The sequence below is a fragment of the Paramisgurnus dabryanus genome, chromosome 1 (genome assembly GCF_030506205.2).
Source record: "Paramisgurnus dabryanus chromosome 1, PD_genome_1.1, whole genome shotgun sequence".
In the NCBI taxonomy this organism is placed as follows: Eukaryota; Metazoa; Chordata; class Actinopteri; order Cypriniformes; family Cobitidae; genus Paramisgurnus; species Paramisgurnus dabryanus.
The window spans coordinates 36,629,136-36,648,012 of NC_133337.1; the positions used below are offsets into that span (position 1 = coordinate 36,629,136).

An 18,877-nucleotide genomic window follows, 5' to 3' on the forward strand; every position below is an offset into this window, starting at 1 on the left:
TGCATTTAAAAGGACAAACCTAAAAAAAAGGCACATTTTTGCTCACACCTACAACGTGGCAATTTTAACATGTTATAATAAATTATCTATATGGTATTTTGAGCTAAAACTTCACATATTTACTCTAGGAACACCAAAGATTTATTTGACATCTTAAAAAAGTTTTGTAAAAATTCCCCTTTAAGACTCCATAACTAAAATCACATTAAAATAGAAATACTGCAGACTGATTTAATGCATTTTCATTTATTTACAATTCAAAACACATGAAGGACTACCAGCAGCAGAGGGAATATAAATAATTCCAGTGCAAAAGACAAAGAGAGTGAAAGCAAATTCACTCCTAACAATAAATTATCCGATAATACCTGCATATTACATTTCATAGGAGAAAACAAAACTTGCTGGAAAACATTCTTCACAGAAAGTTCACAGTCACTTTTGGCATTTTTGTCCAGTTGCACGCTTTAGCACAGATGTTGAGGCAGGCTTTAAATGCTGTTCATTCAATGAGATCCTAAATAAGACATGAATATGGTCAGCAAGCTAGTCTATGTGTACACATAAGCATAAATATATTTAAAAATATTTATACAGCAGGGCTGTTGAATGCTTTATTTATTCTGACTCGTGCCGCATTCCACCTTGGGTCTATTCAATGGCCCGCCATCAATAATTCCTTACATAATATTCAGACTTACTGAATGGATGTAGTACAGGAATGTGAAAATAATTTGAATAAGAAAAACTTACATCATCTGAATCATCCGGAACTGCTAAACTGTGCCGTATGCTGCTGGGGCCGCTCTCCTGGTTTATACACACATCATCGTCTTGGAGTTGAAGCGCAGAGAAGTGATATGCGGGTAACCTATAGGGGGCAGCATTTGATTAGAAAAGAATGAAAGATGCACTAATGTCAGCCAATCTGGGTCCAGTCTGAGTTTGATCATGTGACCTTACCTGTGCCTGCAGTTCATTTTCCTTGATGTTATGATTAATGCTGCACCTATTACCAAACTTATGAGCCCCACACATGAACACACCACAATAAGAGCCAGCATGCCCTTCTGCAATAAAAGAAACAACTGTGTGAATCTACCATATATATAAGAAAATATAAAATTTGTTTCTGGATCATTAACCTTTATTACCTTTGCAATATTACCATGATGGTCCATGCTGTTTTAAGTACTTTAAGCTATTTTGTAATTGCAATAATCATCCTCATTATAATTATTTGCTAATACAATGATAAACAGACAGATGAACTGCTACTCACCGATCGCTCAATTGGCAAATTTGATGATGGACTGACCGTCTCGCAGTGCTTTTTGATGCTCAGAGGATTGAAACCACCCTGACATTTATCACCGGGAATCTTGCGATACCTGCGTGACATGATGGCATAACATTAAATGGTCTGAAAATTTGTGAAACATACAAGTAGGTGTAATGTTTTTTACCCTGTTGACTGTAGTTCTCCATTTAAGCAACTCTCTAGGGTTTGATTCAGGAGTTCAGGCTGTGGTAGACATTCGGATGTGTTTTCATGCCGATAGAAACCATAGTCACTGTTAAAAAGAGAAGCAAAACAATTTCCGTTTCATACTGCAAAAGAGTTTTAAATTAGTCGTTTTTTACATGTTTTCCAGACAAAATATCTAATAATATACAATTTTGAGAAATACTTGAGAAACAACAAATCAAGTTCGAGTCTCTTCTCGAGTCAAATTTATCTTGGGGTTTTTAGATACTTTCCCTGGCAAGTAGGATAAAAAATATACCAGTCAACATTGAAGTTGATCAAAAAAGTTGTCCTAAGACAAGAACGGGTATTGGTTTTAAGACAAAAGACTTTTAGGAAAGGTTTTGATTCACTGTACATCAAGTTAGGTTTTGTGTTGCGTTTAAACTACAAGCAGAAGTCTAAACCTCAGTGTGATGAAATGGATCTGCAATTTTTCCTACCACATGTAGTCTTCTTTAGTACAAGGACATGGCTTTTGTTGCCTGCTGACCACATAGCCTCTTCCATTTCGACAGGCTGACAGTTTTCTCAGTCTTCTGAATGTCTCTTTGTAGCCAAGAACACATCCGTCCGTTTCTGTGTCACTTCCATATTCGGAGTGAGCCAACCAATTCACGTAGTCCTTTTCATCACCTTAAAGACAAGAAAGTCTTCTTTAGATAGAAAGATCCGTGCATGTGCCTATAGACCCTTTTACAGCTCACGTGATTAAATAGGCTACGCGCGCATTTTGGCAAAAGAAGTGTTGTTATTCCCCATTAGTTCTTACGTGTTAGCAAATCAGAAAGTTTATTAAAACGGTTTCCCAGCATCAAAATTTCTGGTTGTTGCATTTTGTTGCACTAAAATAATATACTAATATACGTATATATGTATCTGGCCACTTTATATTTGGGCATCTGCTAACGTCTTCTATCCACTCCACTATGTGGATAAAGTCAACTTTTTAAAATAACTTCTCTGTCTGTGTTGCTTCACTGTTGATTCTTGCCATACTTCCGTTGCCTAAATGCGCGCACATACGCTGCCACGTCATCATTGTGTACAAACAGTAAAAGGGTCTATAGATATGAGGCATATAGCAAAATAAACGGTAATGTGTATACTAATGCGACTTTTGCATCTTTTGTTTTATCTAGGGACCAAAACATCAGAGAGATGGTATTGTGACCACCCATAACATTCTAGCAAACCACCTGTTAATGCAATAGCAACCATGCCCTCACAACTAGACGGTGTTGCTACACAGTGGCAACCACCTACAAGAGCTAGACTTAAACTTGAGTTATTGTCTTACACTCTCTGGTTAGCAGATGCTCAAAGTCTATGGTGACTGCCACCCACATGGGCTGATCATCGTCATCTGGTCGGTAACCAAAGATGCTGATGTTCATGGTCTTAGTGCCCGGTTCAGATGCAAGGCCTGCCAGGAAGATTGGGTGATCGGTGAAATTAAATGTGTTCCAGCACTGGCCTTCATCTGTGGAAAACCTGAAAACAGACATCAAAGAGCCAAAAAAGTATTTAGATATTTACAGTTTAGCATTATTTATTACACGGCTCGTCTGAATGCTTGATTCTGATTGGCCAGTCGTGACATTTGCAGTTTTTTTTTTTCAGATTACAACTGCTTAAAACAAATAACACACGGTAACCTGGATGCTGCAAATCATTTTGGTACAGTTTAATATTAAACAAATAATATTATTTATAAAATTATACAAATTTATTAAATATAAATATGTCTTTCAATAACATATGACATTATATTTATAAATGATAAACCAAATAGCATGATTTGTGACATTTGAACGTCTTCACTTATGTTGAAACCAGAAATAAACTTTTGAGGTAAATAGCCATGTAATAAGCGGGATAATGTACAGGCTGCCGCTTGTTATTGTGAAATAAGCCCCTGTAGTGTGATATCTATACATTATCCCTTACATAACAAAGTATTAAAGGGCCACTCCACTTTTTTTGAAAATATGCTCATTGTCCAGCTCACCTAGAGTTTAACAATTGATTTTTACCGTTTTGGAATCCATTCAGCCGATCTCCGGGTCTGGTGGTACCACTTTTGGCATAGCTTAGCATAATCCATTGAATCTGATTAGACCATTAGCATCGCGCTCAAAAATGACCAAAGAGTTTAGATATTTTTCCTATTTAAAACTTGACTCTTCTGTATTTACATCGTGTACTAAGACCGACGGGAAAATTAAAAGTTGCGATTTTCTCGGCCGATATGGCTATGAACTATACTCTAATTCTGGTGTAATAAGCAAGGACTTTGCTGCTGTAACATGTCTGCAGCAGGCACAATGATATTACACAGCGCCTGAAAATAGTCCCCCTGGGAACTTTCAATAGCAGGGAACTATTTTCGGGCACTGCGTCATATCATCACTAGAAAATCGCAAGTATTAATTTTCCGTCGGTCTTAGTACACGATGTAACTACAGAAGAGTCAAGATTTAAATAGGAAAAATATTGATACTCTTTGGTCATTTTTTTAGCATGATGCTAATGGTCTAATCAGATTCAATGGATTATGCTAAGCTATGCTAAAAGTGGTACTGCAGACCTGGAGATTGGCTGAATGAATTCCGAAATGGTAAAAACTTTTTTTAACTCTAGGGGAACTGGAAAATGAGCCTTTTTTTAAGTGGAGTGTCCCTTTAAACAAGTGGCATCTGGAAAATAAATGACCCAAGACTTTAGTGAAGTAAGGTGTCTTACTTTAAAGAGCTGATCTGTTGGTCTCTGTGTGCCTCAACAGCCACTATAAGACCTCCAGAGTCCAGGATGCTATAGAGATGCGGTCCTCTCAAAGTCCCCCACCAGGTGTATCCTCCATCTCCAGACACATACACATCCGGCCGGGCAGCTGATATGGAGTCCCCGACGCTACCTGCGGTAACATTCAACTTACAGTGATTATTTATTAAAGACGTGCAGTTTCTCTTTACGAGTTTATTAGTGGTGTGTACTGTACATGAGAGGGCTATTACCATGAGCAATGACCAGACCAATAGCACTGGGTTCAGAGAGAGGCAGCATGGGAGTAATTCCACTGAAGTGACTGTGCTCTCCGTGGATATGTAGGCTGCACTGCAACAGGAAACACCAAAGCATGCATACTTACAACTTAGTCTAATTTTCACCTCTGGCAATATTAGACTCATTTTGCATAAATAGATATATACAACTTTGTACCAGTGAAATGCTCTTGGATATTTTGAAAGTGTGGTTTTGGTGGGCTGGGACGTAGAGTTAAACTAAACATCAGCTATTTAAAAAAGGGACACGCCCTTTATGATGTATGATTGTTTCGAAAGAAAATACATACTGGAACACATATTAAAAAGTTCATGGGGCATTTAAGAATATAATGCATTAAATGTAGATGGATTGTTATGATCTTTAACTGTTACCGTCTTCGAGATCTCCGGGCATTCCACATTTTCTGGCTTCTTCAGAAATCTCCATTCTCCACCTCTGTCAAATGAAATGACTGAGCGAATACGTCCATCTGCGGAAAATGACATCATCATGACATCAGCAGCACTGTTACAAGCAGTCTTGTTTCTAGCGCAAATCTTTACCAAGCATTCTTACCTTCCTCGAGTACATTGGTGAGGTAGACCCCTCTCAAAGAGGTCACATTAGTGAAATCACTCTTCCCCTCCCCACCGAACAAGTGGCGATCTAGAGACTTGGAATACAGGATTCCTCTGTCATCCGATGTGTAGATTGTCCCAAAATATGTGTCTGTAAGCATGTGAGATCAAACCACACACAAACAATCACTCAGCTGACACAGCATTTCTCCAGACAAGAGATAAGAAACTGTTCATTATTCAAAACCTAACCCGCACCTAACATGCTTCGTCAGGGTTTAAATTATATTATACGAGGAATTTCAAGCATCTAATAGCTCTCAATAAGAAACAGATCAAAGAATAAACATATGACGGGCAGTGAGATCATTCTTCACATAATAATACCGAAAATACGAGGGGTATATTTGTGTCTAAAGTGACTACAGAGAACCAAGCCACTTCCTGCTGAAAGCCAACACCATGCGCACTCTTATCTGTCTCAAGTGATCGCTACAGCACATAGACCTCCAAACTAGCAGTCAAAGACATTTTATTTGATGTCAGCACAAAGAGGAACTCGTTCAACAAGTCCTGCCTCTCAAACGCTGTTAAACTGACGGCAGCAGCGGTCAAGCTGTTAAATAACGGCGGTAACTTCTCTCTTTTACAGCTGACACAGAAGGAACCTGTGTTAAACCAAGTATAAAAGTGTACCTCCTGGGTTGTCCACGTGCATGAAGATCATGTCCTCATCACCGTCCAGAACCGAGTAGAACTGTGAACAAACACCTTGAGTTAGTCTCATAAGAATCTTCGTGTGCATCTCTTATATAAGCAACACTACAAAAGTTGTCAATGGGACAGTACTTTTAAAAAGGTCCTAATATGTGACATTTTGGTACAGTAAGGTACCTCTAAGGAACCAATGTGTATCTTTGAGGTACCAGTGTGTATCTTTGAGGTACCAATGTGCACCTTTAAGGTACAAAAGTGTTCTTTTTGAAATGGTACTCCCCAGTAACAGCTTTGTTACCTTCTTGTACCTTCTTTTTTCATCGGAGTGCCCATGCTGACACAAGGAGAACATGCAAACTCCACACAGAAAACCTCCTGACGCAAATAAGACTTGCGGTAAGGCAACAGTGCTATCCACTGAGCCACTGTGGTGTAACTGATGTGGTTTTGGATGAACTAACCCTTCAAAGTAATTTCAATTGTTAGGTGAAACATATCACTAGGAAATGTTTGCTAAATGCCTAATGGTAAATGTGGAAATGTTTTTAAAGTCACAATGACACATAAGTAGCTATTATCTTATTTTCCCCATTGTATATTATATATTGTATATAACAGTAAAACAGCGTCTGAAATGAGAATGGGTCATTCTACGGAAATGTAAATTTTTCTGTCCCTAGCCTTTACAGAAATGTTACACTTGAAACACCTAAGGGTTACAATTTTTTATATTTAAAAATGAGACAATATGTTTTTTGAACATTTACATCTTCTTGAGCCATCAATGTAGCAATATTTCATTTTTATTAATTAATTAGAATTCCAAGCATCTCAGAAGTGCTCTTCCCCTCAGTCATGTACACAGGGAAAATGCTTTATTTTTAGATCAAAAACAGTGTTTTCTTCCATTTAAAATACAATAATGTGTAAATAACTATCAAATATATGATGTAAATTAAATTAAAAGACAAAATGCTAAATAAATATTATAAAATATATAATGAAAATAGTGGTCCCCTGGAGTTGTGTCACTGGTGTTACTGTTTAACAAAAAGCTCTTGTTTTTAAATAAAAATCACACTGATGACATCACTTGACTTCCTTCTTTCCACTTCCCGGAGATCTATGAAGAGACGCCCATATATGTCCACTGTCTCTTTTCAGTTATCAGAAATCTTCTCATTTATCTCATGATTTCATATGAAGCTTTTAGTTTAAGTCACTGGTATGATGTCCCTTATTGTTTGGAAATTGCAAAAAACTAGAATACAAATGAATTAAACTACTTAATTTAGTGAATATACAATGATTGACAACCTGTGGTTTGATACTTTGCAGCAGAAATTTTGTAAAATGCAGTTTTCATGTAAATTGTCACTGGTGATACCTTCCTAACAGCAGCGAAGATCAGTAACACCAGTGACTGGTGATTTGTTGTGTCACTGGTGTTACTGTGTTTTTATTTCTTTCACATTAAGTAAAATCTTTCACATGTGACATGATGATAATTTTTTATTAATTGAATTCTGCTACACTTTAACACCTTCATAAACACCTTTTAATATTGCTAAAAAAGTAAGGTAACACCAGTGACAAAAAAGGTCTATGCAGTCTTGAAGTACATGCACACAAAAAATAAAAAATCATTAAGCTGTCATTTATGTGTACTTATAACGTCAAATAGTAATCTAATAATGTGGTCTAAGTTTAAATGTTAGAAAAATAAATACATTTTATCATGCCAAAAGTGGACGTTTCTGTAGAATGACCAGAATACACGTAGGGCGGGACTTGAACTCGTCCATCGAGAACTGATTGGATCGTTGGAAGTTGGGTCATTTTGCTAATTGCTAATCGCTGCAATATTTTCCCATACCCCACCCTTGTGCCATAGCTCATGACCGGAAGTAAAGCGAGATCGGTTCGAGGATGGGAGGACATTAAGGCTTTTTATACATTTTAATTTTACTGAATTGATGTTAATGTGGGAACTTTATGCTCTTCATTTTAATTGTGTTCTAATGTTTACTATTAACCTATTATTGCATTTTTGTTTGATACTTAATTTAAATTTTCAAAATGAATAAATAAATAAATAAATACTTTTTTTACAATATTTAAGCTTTTGGCAGACGATTTAAAAGCGACTTACAGTGAATTAAAAGGTATACATTATCATTATGTATTCCCTGGGTTCAAACCCATGTCCTTTGCGTTGCAAACACAATGCTCTACCACTGAGCTTAACAACTCTGTTCTGTAAGGCAGTGTTTCCCAACCTTTTTTCTGTTTTGATAAGTAAAAAATTCATACGGCACACCACTTTCACAATAAACATTAACAGATCTGCACAAACCTGTTGCAATGCTTAAATGACTTGTTAAACTGAAATATTATACTGTATAAACCTAGTATTCACATTTAATGTGAAACTTGATCATGTTTTGATGAACACAAATGATATCCTGGCTGGAATTGATGACAGTGACACACGCAGCTGTGACCAACTCAGGAACCTGGTAGCTAGCTTCGAGCACTTTTTCAAACACTGTGGCAATTTTATTTTCCACAGCATACCAAACAAGTGGTCACGGCACACTAGTGGTTAGGAAACACTGCTGTAAGGGTTAAAGCTGAGTTTCTGTACCCTTTTCATGTCTTGCCTGAAATGGGGGTGGTTGTGTTTCTGTTGTGCACTCTCTGGAAGGTTCCCGAAGTGATCCTCGGCCTACAGGTGCTCGGTTAAATAAAGCCTTAGGCAAGAGTTTTGTTTAAACTAATTTTTGTGTCTGTGCCTTTTTCTTGGATGCTACACTATATTTGAAGGACACTGGCAATACCACCACAAACCCCAAGGGGCCCTGGACCCCTGTTGAAGAACCAATGTTTCAAGTCTGTGTGTATTCTCACCTGTTCGGTAGTGGCTGATGGTAGCTGAGCTTTATTAAAATGGTCACCCTGGTCTGACGACACATAGATAACTCGAGGAGAACCCTGTAAACAGACAAGAATCTCAAAGAATTTAGAGAGAGTGGGTGCAAGAAACAATGTGTTCATGTGGGTTAATCCATGCTTGGGTGTGCATTTTTCGTACCAGTTTTTCCATGACAGAGGTAAACAGGAATCCCCCTATGTAGCCAAAAGAAAAGATGTTCTTGGCGATGGTAAGGAAGGTTTTGCCAAAATCCTGCGTCCGTCTTAAAATAAGCTCGCCCCGTCTCGCTGCATCCACTGGTTGAAACCCAATCAAAAGATAATTTTTTTATTAGTAGGTGCAGTACTGCCCAACTATTTCCTTTATGTACTATATGGCAAAGAATAATAATCGTTCCTTACCTGTTCCTTTTCGACTTGAACTGAAGAACAGAGTAATACCAGAACCCCTTAAATAAAAAAGGAAGAAATGTTTGAGATGCAGAAATCCTCAACTGAACTTTATGAATGTGTTGAATATACATGCTTTCCTACTGTATAGTATGCAAAAGCAATATGGCAAATGAGCAGTATGCAATAGGATATTACAACATGGCAGATGTAGTATGTCTGATAAAGTATTTATACCACACACTGCTACTGTGATGGGAGGGGGGGTCACTAAATGTACCTTTACATTGGATGTATAAGAACTGGTGTCATGGTCCTGTCTTCAGGTCACAGTTTTTAAGTCATAGTGACAGGATCATGGCAGCCCAATGTTTTGTGTGAGAGCACTGGCTTTGTTTTTTCATTGCCATGTGCTTTCTGTCTCGTCTCCTGACCCCGCCCCCTTGTTTCCCCGTTAATCATCCCATTATTGTTTGATTCATGTCACCTGTTCCCCTCTTGATTTGCTCCCCTATTTAATCCTCTTGTATTCATTGTCCCGTGCTTCAGCCTTGACGTTTATTCCTAAGTCCTGTGAGTACTCTGTCTAAAGAATTCTAGTCTTGTAGTGTTTATTGTTAAGTGTATCTAGTTTAGTGTTTTAGTGTAGTTTTGGGTCTTGCCCTGTTTAGTGTTCAATCCTGTTTAAGTTATCCTGTTTCTGTGGTTTTGCCCCCTCGTGGGTTTTTGTTTTCTGTTTTTATTCATTAATAAATATCCTGAGTTAACCCCTTGTTGTCTGCGTTTGGGTTCACCACTGTTATCTTCGAGATTCCTAACAGAAGGCTGAAGCCAGAAAGGAGCCCAGCAGACATGAACCGTCGTCTGGCGAGGAGAGGTCGGGGTTTCGTTCTGGAGTGTGAACCGGGTCCTACTTGGTATGATCCTCTCGTTTATGGACCCGGGATTAACTCCAGGGGGAACCCGACCAGAGCCGTTGAGCCTGTGCCCCTCTCTTCTGTCCCGGAGGGACGTATCATGGGAGTGTTGGTGCCCGGCGGTCCAGGACATTCCCCTCCAGCTCCAGAGAGCTCCTCCCCACCTATGTCCCTTCGAGGGAAGCGAGAGAGGAGGATCTCCTGGGAGTCTTCGTCTGGGGGGTCCTCCTCCGAGGTGGTCACGCCACCTTCCCCACTCTCTGCAGCGCGTCCTCATAAGAAGAGGAGAAGGAAGGCTACGCAGCCAGCCCAGCCGCCGCTGCCCTCCGCGCAGCCGGCCGCAGCGCCCCCTGTCGTGGTCCCTGTCTCGTCCCCGCTGCCGGCCGCAGCGCCCCCTGTCGTGGTCCCTGTCTCGTCCCCGCTGCCGGCCGCAGCGCCCCCTGTCGTGGTCCCTGTCTCGTCCCCGCTGCCGGCCGCAGCGCCCCCTGTCGTGGTCCCTGTCTCGTCCCCGCTGCCGGCCGCAGCGCCCCCTGTCATGGTCCCTGTCTTGTCCCCGCTGCCTGCCGCAGCGCCCCCTGTCGTGGTCCCTGTCTTGTCCCCGCTGCCAGCCGCAGCGCCCCCTGTCTTGGCTCCTGTGTCTGCCCCGTTCCTGTCCGGAGACCCTGCCTTGTTTCCCATTGTGCCTCCAGTCCTCCCCACCTCAGCCTTGCCTCAGTCTGCCCCCTCTGGACCTACCCCACCTACCAAGACCCCCAAGCCTGCCCGGACTCCTCGTCCCAAACCTTCTACCTCCGCCCCAGGACCCAAGACCCCTTGTCCTCCCAGCTCCACCCCACCTGGACTTCCTCAGTTGAACTTTCTTGTTCCCCCACCCCCTCTCCCTTTAATGATGTTTTTGTTATGTCACCCCAACCCTGTTATTGTAAGTTGTTGTTTGCCATTGTGTTTGTGTATTATGTTTTATTGGTTTTTCTCTGTTTCTCAGTATGTCTTGTCTCGTGTCTAGTGTGTTCCCTTGGGGGACGCCAGGTGGCGTCCCTTAAGGGGAGGGTCCTGTCATGGTCCTGTCTTCAGGTCACAGTTTTTAAGTCATAGTGACAGGATCATGGCAGCCCAATGTTTTGTGTGAGAGCACTGGCTTTGTTTTTTCATTGCCATGTGCTTTCTGTCTCGTCTCCTGACCCCGCCCCCTTGTTTCCCCGTTAATCATCCCATTATTGTTTGATTCATGTCACCTGTTCCCCTCTTGATTTGCTCCCCTATTTAATCCTCTTGTATTCATTGTCCCGTGCTTCAGCCTTGACGTTTATTCCTAAGTCCTGTGAGTACTCTGTCTAAAGAATTCTAGTCTTGTAGTGTTTATTGTTAAGTGTATCTAGTTTAGTGTTTTAGTGTAGTTTTGGGTCTTGCCCTGTTTAGTGTTCAATCCTGTTTAAGTTATCCTGTTTCTGTGGTTTTGCCCCCTCGTGGGTTTTTGTTTTCTGTTTTTATTCATTAATAAATATCCTGAGTTAACCCCTTGTTGTCTGCGTTTGGGTTCACCACTGTTATCTTCGAGATTCCTAACAACTGGGACATATTCTCATAATTTTATTTAAGGCCCCATGAACTGTAGTGGTGGCCCTACAACACATTTGCATACCAATAAAACTGTAGTTTTTATGACCAAGGATATAGCTGTGCATTAAATACATTATGCAAATGCTGATCATTTGAAATATTTTATAATATAAACACTGATATATCTCACTAGCACAGGGAGACTTATTTGTGTATAAGATTCATTAACGTAATCCCCAAAATGTTTTTTGTTTTGTAAGCTCATTCAGATCTTTGTTGTTTGTTCTCACCATGTGAAAGTATTAACTCCTTCGTGAACTTCAGACCAACTGTTCCCAAAGTCTTTTGAGAGCCATAACCCATCCTAAAAATCAATAAGATCATATTAAAAACGTAGTATAAGATATGTAGTATAGATGTATAGTATAAGAGCTCTTACATCGATGCTGATGGCCACAAGGTATTTTGGGTGCTGGTAGTGGAACTGAATAGCCTGTGCTGGGTGAAATGGAAGTTGAACTGATTTAAATGTCACACCTGCATCCATCGAGGTATAAATGACTCCTCCTGGGGTCTTGGTAAAAGGTATGTTGGCCGTCAGAATCACCTGTAATGAACAACAAAATGCTAATTAGAAATCATAAACGACAAAACAACAGTCAGGTAACACATGAATGGTCTTAAAGGGATAGTTCACATAAAAAAATAATAATTTTGTCATCATTTACTCACTCTCATTTTGTTACAAATCTGTATTCATTTCTTTGTTCTGATGAACACAAAGGAAGATATTTTGAGGAATGTTTGTAACCAAACCAATCAGGGCCCGATTGATTTCCATAGTATTCTTTTATCTTACTTTGGAAGTCCATGGGGCCTCTGATTGGTTTGGTAACAAACATTCCTTAAAATATCTTCCTATGTGTTCATCAGAACAAAGAAATGTATACAGGTTTGTACCAACATGAGAGTGAGTAAATGATAAAGTTTCATTTTTGGATGAACTATCCCTTCATCCAAAGCCCCTTAAGGGAAGCCGTGCCACTAGGCGGCCATCTTTGCAATCTCTCCAGGCAGTTGTTTTAGTCATGCAAGACTAAAATCCTATCTACTTGAATGGTGAAAGACCCCCTGAAATGGCATGCTAATATGTACACAATTAAAGGGATAGTTCGGCCAAAAATGATATTAAACCCATGATTTACTCACCCCCAAGCTGTCCGAGTTGTATACGTCCATCGTTTTTCAAACAAACACATTTTCAGATATTTTAGAAAATGTTTTAGATCTTTCAGTTAATTAAATGTGAAGTTACGGGGTCCACGACCTTCAAGTCCAAAAAAAGTGCGTCCATCCTTCACAAAATAAACCAAACGGCTCCAGGATGATAAACAAAGGTCTTCTGAGGGTAATCCGCACTGTGTTGTGGTAGAAATATCCATATTTAAAACTTTATTAACGAAAATAACTACCTTCCGGTAGCGCCGCCATCTTAGTCGCGTCCGCATTCAGGATGAGAGGTTACGCAGCCTACGGAGGCTACTCTGCCGCTGCTCTGTGCACCCGCCCTCCGAATTTATCATACGTTACTAAGAAAAGTGTGTACACTACGCCTATACTCTCTCCTGAATACAGAGGAGTCTAAGATGGCGGCGCTACCGGAAGATAGTTATTTAAGTTAATAAAGTTTAAAATATGGATATTTCTACAACAACACCGCGCGGATTACCCTCAGAAGACCTTTGTTTATCATCCTGGAGCTGTTTGGATTTCTTTTGTGAAGGATGGACGCACTTTTTTGGACTTGAAGGTCGTGGACCCAGTAACTTCACATTTAATTAACTGAAAGATCTAAAACATTTTCTTAAATATCCGAAAATGTGTTTGTCTGAAAAACGATGGACATATGCAACTCGGACAGCTTGGGGGTGAGTAAATCATGGGTTTAATATCATTTCTGGCCGAACTATCCCTTTAAACAACATATTTCTGACCAACAATTACATCTGACATTAACTCTGTACCATAACTTATGTTTCTTAAGCTCAAATTGCACCTTTTTTCAAGCTTGATTCAGTTACTGAGCATGCGCACAGGTTGGCAAATACCTCATGCCTGTATAGAGCCCCTCCCCAACAGAACCATCAGTCTTGTCAATTGATGATTGGTTCTTTTAACTGTAGGCGGGACTTAGCCAGAGGGGCCATATTGAGTGTTGCATTGTCCCCCTAATTGCCCTGTCCTAAATGGCACACTCCGGACTTGTGGTCCTCCTCAGAGTCCACACTTTGATGACATCACGTAGTCTAGACTTTAGGGACCCTTGATGCGAGTCCACGTGGGTGCAGCGGAGTCGTATTTTGGGACATACTTGAGCATCACACCGGAAATAGGTAAAGAAGTTGCCCGTCAGTTTGAACTCCTCCCTTCCGTCGTCTGATTGGTCTGATTGCCCTTTCGCAAGGACTTCTGGGTTGGTAAAGTGTGCAAAGCCTGCTGCAGACCGCATCAAGGGGGCAAAGGAGGTGCTGATGAGCACACTTCAAAGCGTAAAAAAGACAGATGGGACACCCTACCGACTCGTAGACTAAGCGAGAATGTGCAATTTAAGGCCATTTGGGACAGGGCCATAGTAGTGATCAATCTTGTTATTTCCAATATCTTTGGCTTAACTTTTATAAGTAAAATAAAAGTGGTGTGACAGAAACCAACTGAACTACTCTGTCCCATTGAAGAGGATGTTAAAAAAAAGTTGTGGTTTGTGGTGCATTTTGACACAAATGCTTTCTGTCAATAGCATTAGGCTATCTGTTAAAACCACAACATGTTTTCAGACGAAGGAGGTGTTACATGTTAGAACGGAAACATCACATTTTCCTACATATCAAAACCTACTCACAGAAGATTAAAAGTGAGGTTATACTAAAAAAATGTCACAACTAGAGATTTATTAGTAGTTATCAGACATTACATTTACCTGTTGAGGGTTCCCAGGTCCAGCACTAATTCCAAAGTCCTTCTTTATAAATGCGTTGCTGATGGCATGGGAGATATCATGGAAAGACTTTCCATAGTCTTCACTAGAATGATGCAAAATTTTGTGTTTGATAAAAGATAAACAAGATTGTTGCATCTAAATACAAAAATCCTGATTCATGAATGTCAGTCAGTATAAGCCTAAATTGGACACATGTTTATGTTATTTGAGAACAGGTAAATACCCCACTGACCTTCTGTAAAGGCGTGTGGAACCACCTTCATAAAATGAGTCTGATGGTACGCTGACTGTGGAAAGGACCAGAATAATCTGCAATGGCCAGACAAGAGTTCACAAAATGTGTTGTTCACACATCTTACACTTCACACAGCACATCATGTGTGAATTACATGGGCCAAAAAGGCAAAGTACACAAAAAATACAATTAAACTATTATTTAAAGTTCCCCTTGTGAAAATCAGGTTGTTAATGTTGTTTATATGTCTTTGTTTTTAATTACGCTGCTTTAAAGGAAAACACCACCGTTTTTAATATTTTACTATGTTCTTACCTCAACTTAGACGAATTAATACATACCTATCTTTTTTAATGTGTGCACTTAATCTTTGTACAGCGCATCGTTAATGTGTTAGCATTTAGCCTAGCCCCATTCATTCCTTAGGATCCAAACAGGGATGAATTTAGAAGCCACCAAACACGTTTTCCCTATTTGAAGACTGTTACATGAGTAGTTACCACCATACAATATAGTTCTCATTTTAAAAAATCGGCACATTTTATTTTGTGCCACCATACTTACTTGTGTAACTACTTATGTAACAGTCTTTAAATAGGGAAAACATGGAATTGTTTAGAAGGTGCTGCTAAATTCATCCCTGTTTGGATCCTAAGGAATGAATAGGGCTAGGCTTAATGCTAACACATTAATGACGCGCTGTACAAAGATTAAGTGCACGCACTGAAAAAAGATAGGTATGTATTAATTAATCTAAGCTGAGGTAAAAACATAGTAAAATATTAAAAAATGTGTTGTTTTCCTTTAACACACAATATGCAAATTTATCAGTCAACACCTTGAGATTGATGAGTATTTAGTCCTTAACACTGCGTGCAGTGTACCAAAGATCATCTCAATAACGCGGTTTGAAACCACCAGTAATGTGTTGCCAATCATATAAATGTGTTGATCAAGTGGATCAGGTAGTCCAAACAGGTGTGATTTAGAGGAGGTGTAGACTAATTCGTATATTCACTCGTAAGTATACTAAACAGAGCAAACATATAGAGTTACATTCAAGCTATTTTTTAAGGCATAAGGAAATGTAATTTATGGGATAAAATTATGAACTACAGGTACAGGAGAAATTTAAATATAGTTTGATGAACATATATGCTACAACACACCATCTGTATTACCAAGACAATAACCTTATAATAAAAAACAAAGACAGAGAAAAGTCTATTAGTTAAAGGTATATTCTTTGGATTACTTAGCAAGATTGGCTAACCCCAGTTCCATCTCCAACCCATGTGAGTGTAAAACTGGAGCCGTCATCACCATGGAAACCCGTCTAGGAAAAGAAACAAAAGTTACTTTGAGTGGAAGTGAAGTTTCTTGACCCACTTTACCCATTAAATGTATTTACCTACTGTGTAGGCCTTCTTACAAAAGACAAAAGCATTTAAGTGGTTCAGGATAGAGTCAATAGTGTAATTACAATATGCAGATACTTTAAAGTCCCTGTGAAATCAAAATTGAGCTTTTTGATTTTTTAGCATGAATATGGTAGCCTTAAGGAAATCTATAAACTATATTCCAGGCTGTGAGGTAATCTAAATGCTATTGGCTATTTCAAAAGGGGAAAGGGACACTCAATAGCCGTGTCCCAATTCGAAGGCTGGATCTTTTGAAGGTTGCGTATTTTGAAGACAAGGATGTGTTCTGAAATGAGACGGTCTATGTAGGCTGCATAGTTGGGTCACCATTCACCAGCTGTATAAGCGCCCACCACGGCTGTCAGTGTGACAGCAGAAAGCTTTTTTAATGAAATAAGTATGAAACCAGAACAAAATTATTTTATTTTAGAAAACATGGCACGTGGATGTAGATTAGACTAACCAACAGAAAATAAAATTAACCAACCTTTAGAAATATACAAAAGTAAAATGCAACATCCACAGAATAAATAATACAAAATACTAAAACAGGAGCATTTTTCTGCCAAAATACACACTTTTATTTAACAAAGGTTTTAAATGATTATTATAAAATATTCAGCTATTATATCCAGCTGTTACAGGTGCGCAATGAATCTCAGGATAGCCTAGGCTGTGAAGGATCCATATTAAGGCTGCATTTTAAGCATCCTTCAAATTGGTACTTTTCAGCCGCACTGCAATCTGTCCTCGAATGCAGCCTTCGGAGGTCGCAGCCTTCCAATTCGGACACAGCTAATATGTCCCACCCTAACTTCCTGTTTCAGTGGAAATTATGTCAACACACTGAACAAAGCTGTACATTTCAAGACACTTTGTGCATATTTAAAGCAGTGGATCTCAACCTTTTTCACTTTAAGGTCTCACCAATGTCCACAACAATGCAACACATCACATTTCTACACAATAAAATATTCTACAGCTTGCTATAACAAGAAAATAAAAACATTTCAAATAATTTGTTTACTGTGATTGAAGTTTGGGCTAGCTCGCTGGTTGAGAACTACTGCTTTAAATTTAACGTACCAAAACATACTATATAGTTTGTACACACGCTAGTTACATTATATGAAGAGGTTCGTTGCAAAACGGGATAAATCCGTTTTAAACACTTTTGTCAAAACATGTTTATTATAATTTATGTTATCATGTTATTATTTTGTTTTATGGTGCTACTTGGCTGTATTTTTTTAAGTTATTAAGGTTTATATCAAAACAAACAACTGCAGTTGAATTGATATTAATTGGAATGCACAACCAAAAAACGAGATTATTATCTCGTTTTGCAACGGAACTCTTCATAAGTACACAGCAGTTAAATACACCTAATATAAAGTGGCATCTTATGAAAAGTCCCAAATGTAAAGTAACCTTAGTTTTATTACAGTAAAAATGTAATAGTAACATGTTTGTTTGTGGAATGATAGTATTTGTAGTAGCATATTTTTACTACTATTTCATTGTTAAATTGACACGTAGGCTAGTGAGTCAATAAAAACCTTGTGGTTATTATATTGTCTTACTATAAAAAATATGGTTAATGTAGGGGGTTGTTCCCACATAGAAAGAACACTATTTATAGCATTTACTACCATATAGTAAAATCTAGAATACATATAGTACACTATAGTTTTGCAGTATTACCTAGTGAATTGATAAACTGCAGTATACATTAGGTTAGTATTTACTATAAGGTTCAAAAACTGATATTAACGAATTGGAATATAGGGGTGGTTACCCGGACAGGGATTATCTTAAACCAGGACTAGGCTTAGTTTAATTATAAAATAAAACTAGTTTTAACAAACATGTCTTACTAAAAACATTACTACATATTGCAATATTGGATTTTGATGCCAAACAAAAGGAGACTGGTGTATTTTAAGATGTTAATTTGGACACCTTTTACATTTATTTTAGTCTAGACTAGTCTAATTCCTGTCCGGGAAAACTGCCCCATAGTTTACTATAAATATTAGACTAGTATTTCATGTGGTAGTTTATTTAGATACGGTTTCTGAAACAGTTACATTTACCAAATTATGCCATCTCAACAACAAAATGTTCTAAATAAAATTAATAGATTTGACTTCTTTAGCTACTTTAAGCTGTCATTTTAATGTTAAAAAATGATAGTACATCTACATGTCATCGATCTTACCTCATGTGTTTGCTTGAGCAGAAGAGCGCTGTCTTTGGGGGACAGAGGTGACTTGCACGCTGTGAAACTCGCGCGTCCCGTCCAGGTGTCCCGTTTGCGTCTCCACTGACCACGCGCGGCCCGGGAGAAGGTCACCGTTTTCCCATGTCGCTTCCCATGCGCGACAGCATCCTCAGACAAAACCAGTAAGCACACAGTACCGAAAACTAACAATTTCCAGTTCATTACTGTAATGACTGACAGAGATAAAGAAAGAGAGACATGAGTGACTGTTTCCTGATCACTGAGAGCGCGCAGAGAATGCGCGCGGGAGGAGGGGTGTGAGACAAG

The 18,877-nt window shown here is 39.1% G+C and overlaps 1 protein-coding gene and 1 long non-coding RNA gene across 3 annotated transcripts; one reads left to right on the forward strand and one right to left on the reverse strand.

Moving 5' to 3' along the window:
* Positions 1–230: 230 nt before the first annotated feature.
* Positions 231–18,827, reverse strand: LOC135749792 (sortilin). Its single transcript, XM_065268459.1, has 21 exons — positions 18,548–18,827; positions 16,179–16,241; positions 14,903–14,979; positions 14,650–14,752; positions 12,112–12,279; positions 11,963–12,036; positions 9,208–9,254; positions 8,966–9,102; positions 8,782–8,865; positions 5,851–5,911; positions 5,153–5,305; positions 4,969–5,066; positions 4,546–4,645; positions 4,274–4,445; positions 2,829–3,022; positions 1,972–2,164; positions 1,467–1,574; positions 1,283–1,391; positions 964–1,070; positions 754–871; positions 231–517 (listed from the first exon to the last, which is right to left on the reverse strand). Exons 1-21 carry the CDS (start codon positions 18,770–18,772, stop codon positions 503–505), a joined length of 2,406 nt encoding a protein of 801 aa, XP_065124531.1. The 5' UTR covers positions 18,773–18,827; the 3' UTR covers positions 231–502.
* LOC135750462 (uncharacterized) lies at positions 2,927–8,762 on the forward strand. 2 transcript variants are annotated; one of them, XR_010532486.2, is made up of 4 exons: positions 2,927–3,051; positions 3,152–3,208; positions 4,314–4,450; positions 5,807–8,762. It is a non-coding gene; the product is annotated as an uncharacterized lncRNA (long non-coding RNA). The 2 variants fall into 2 exon arrangements; XR_010532731.2 differs by lacking the exon at positions 2,927–3,051 and having other exon boundaries at positions 3,139–3,208.
* Positions 18,828–18,877: the final 50 nt, after the last annotated feature.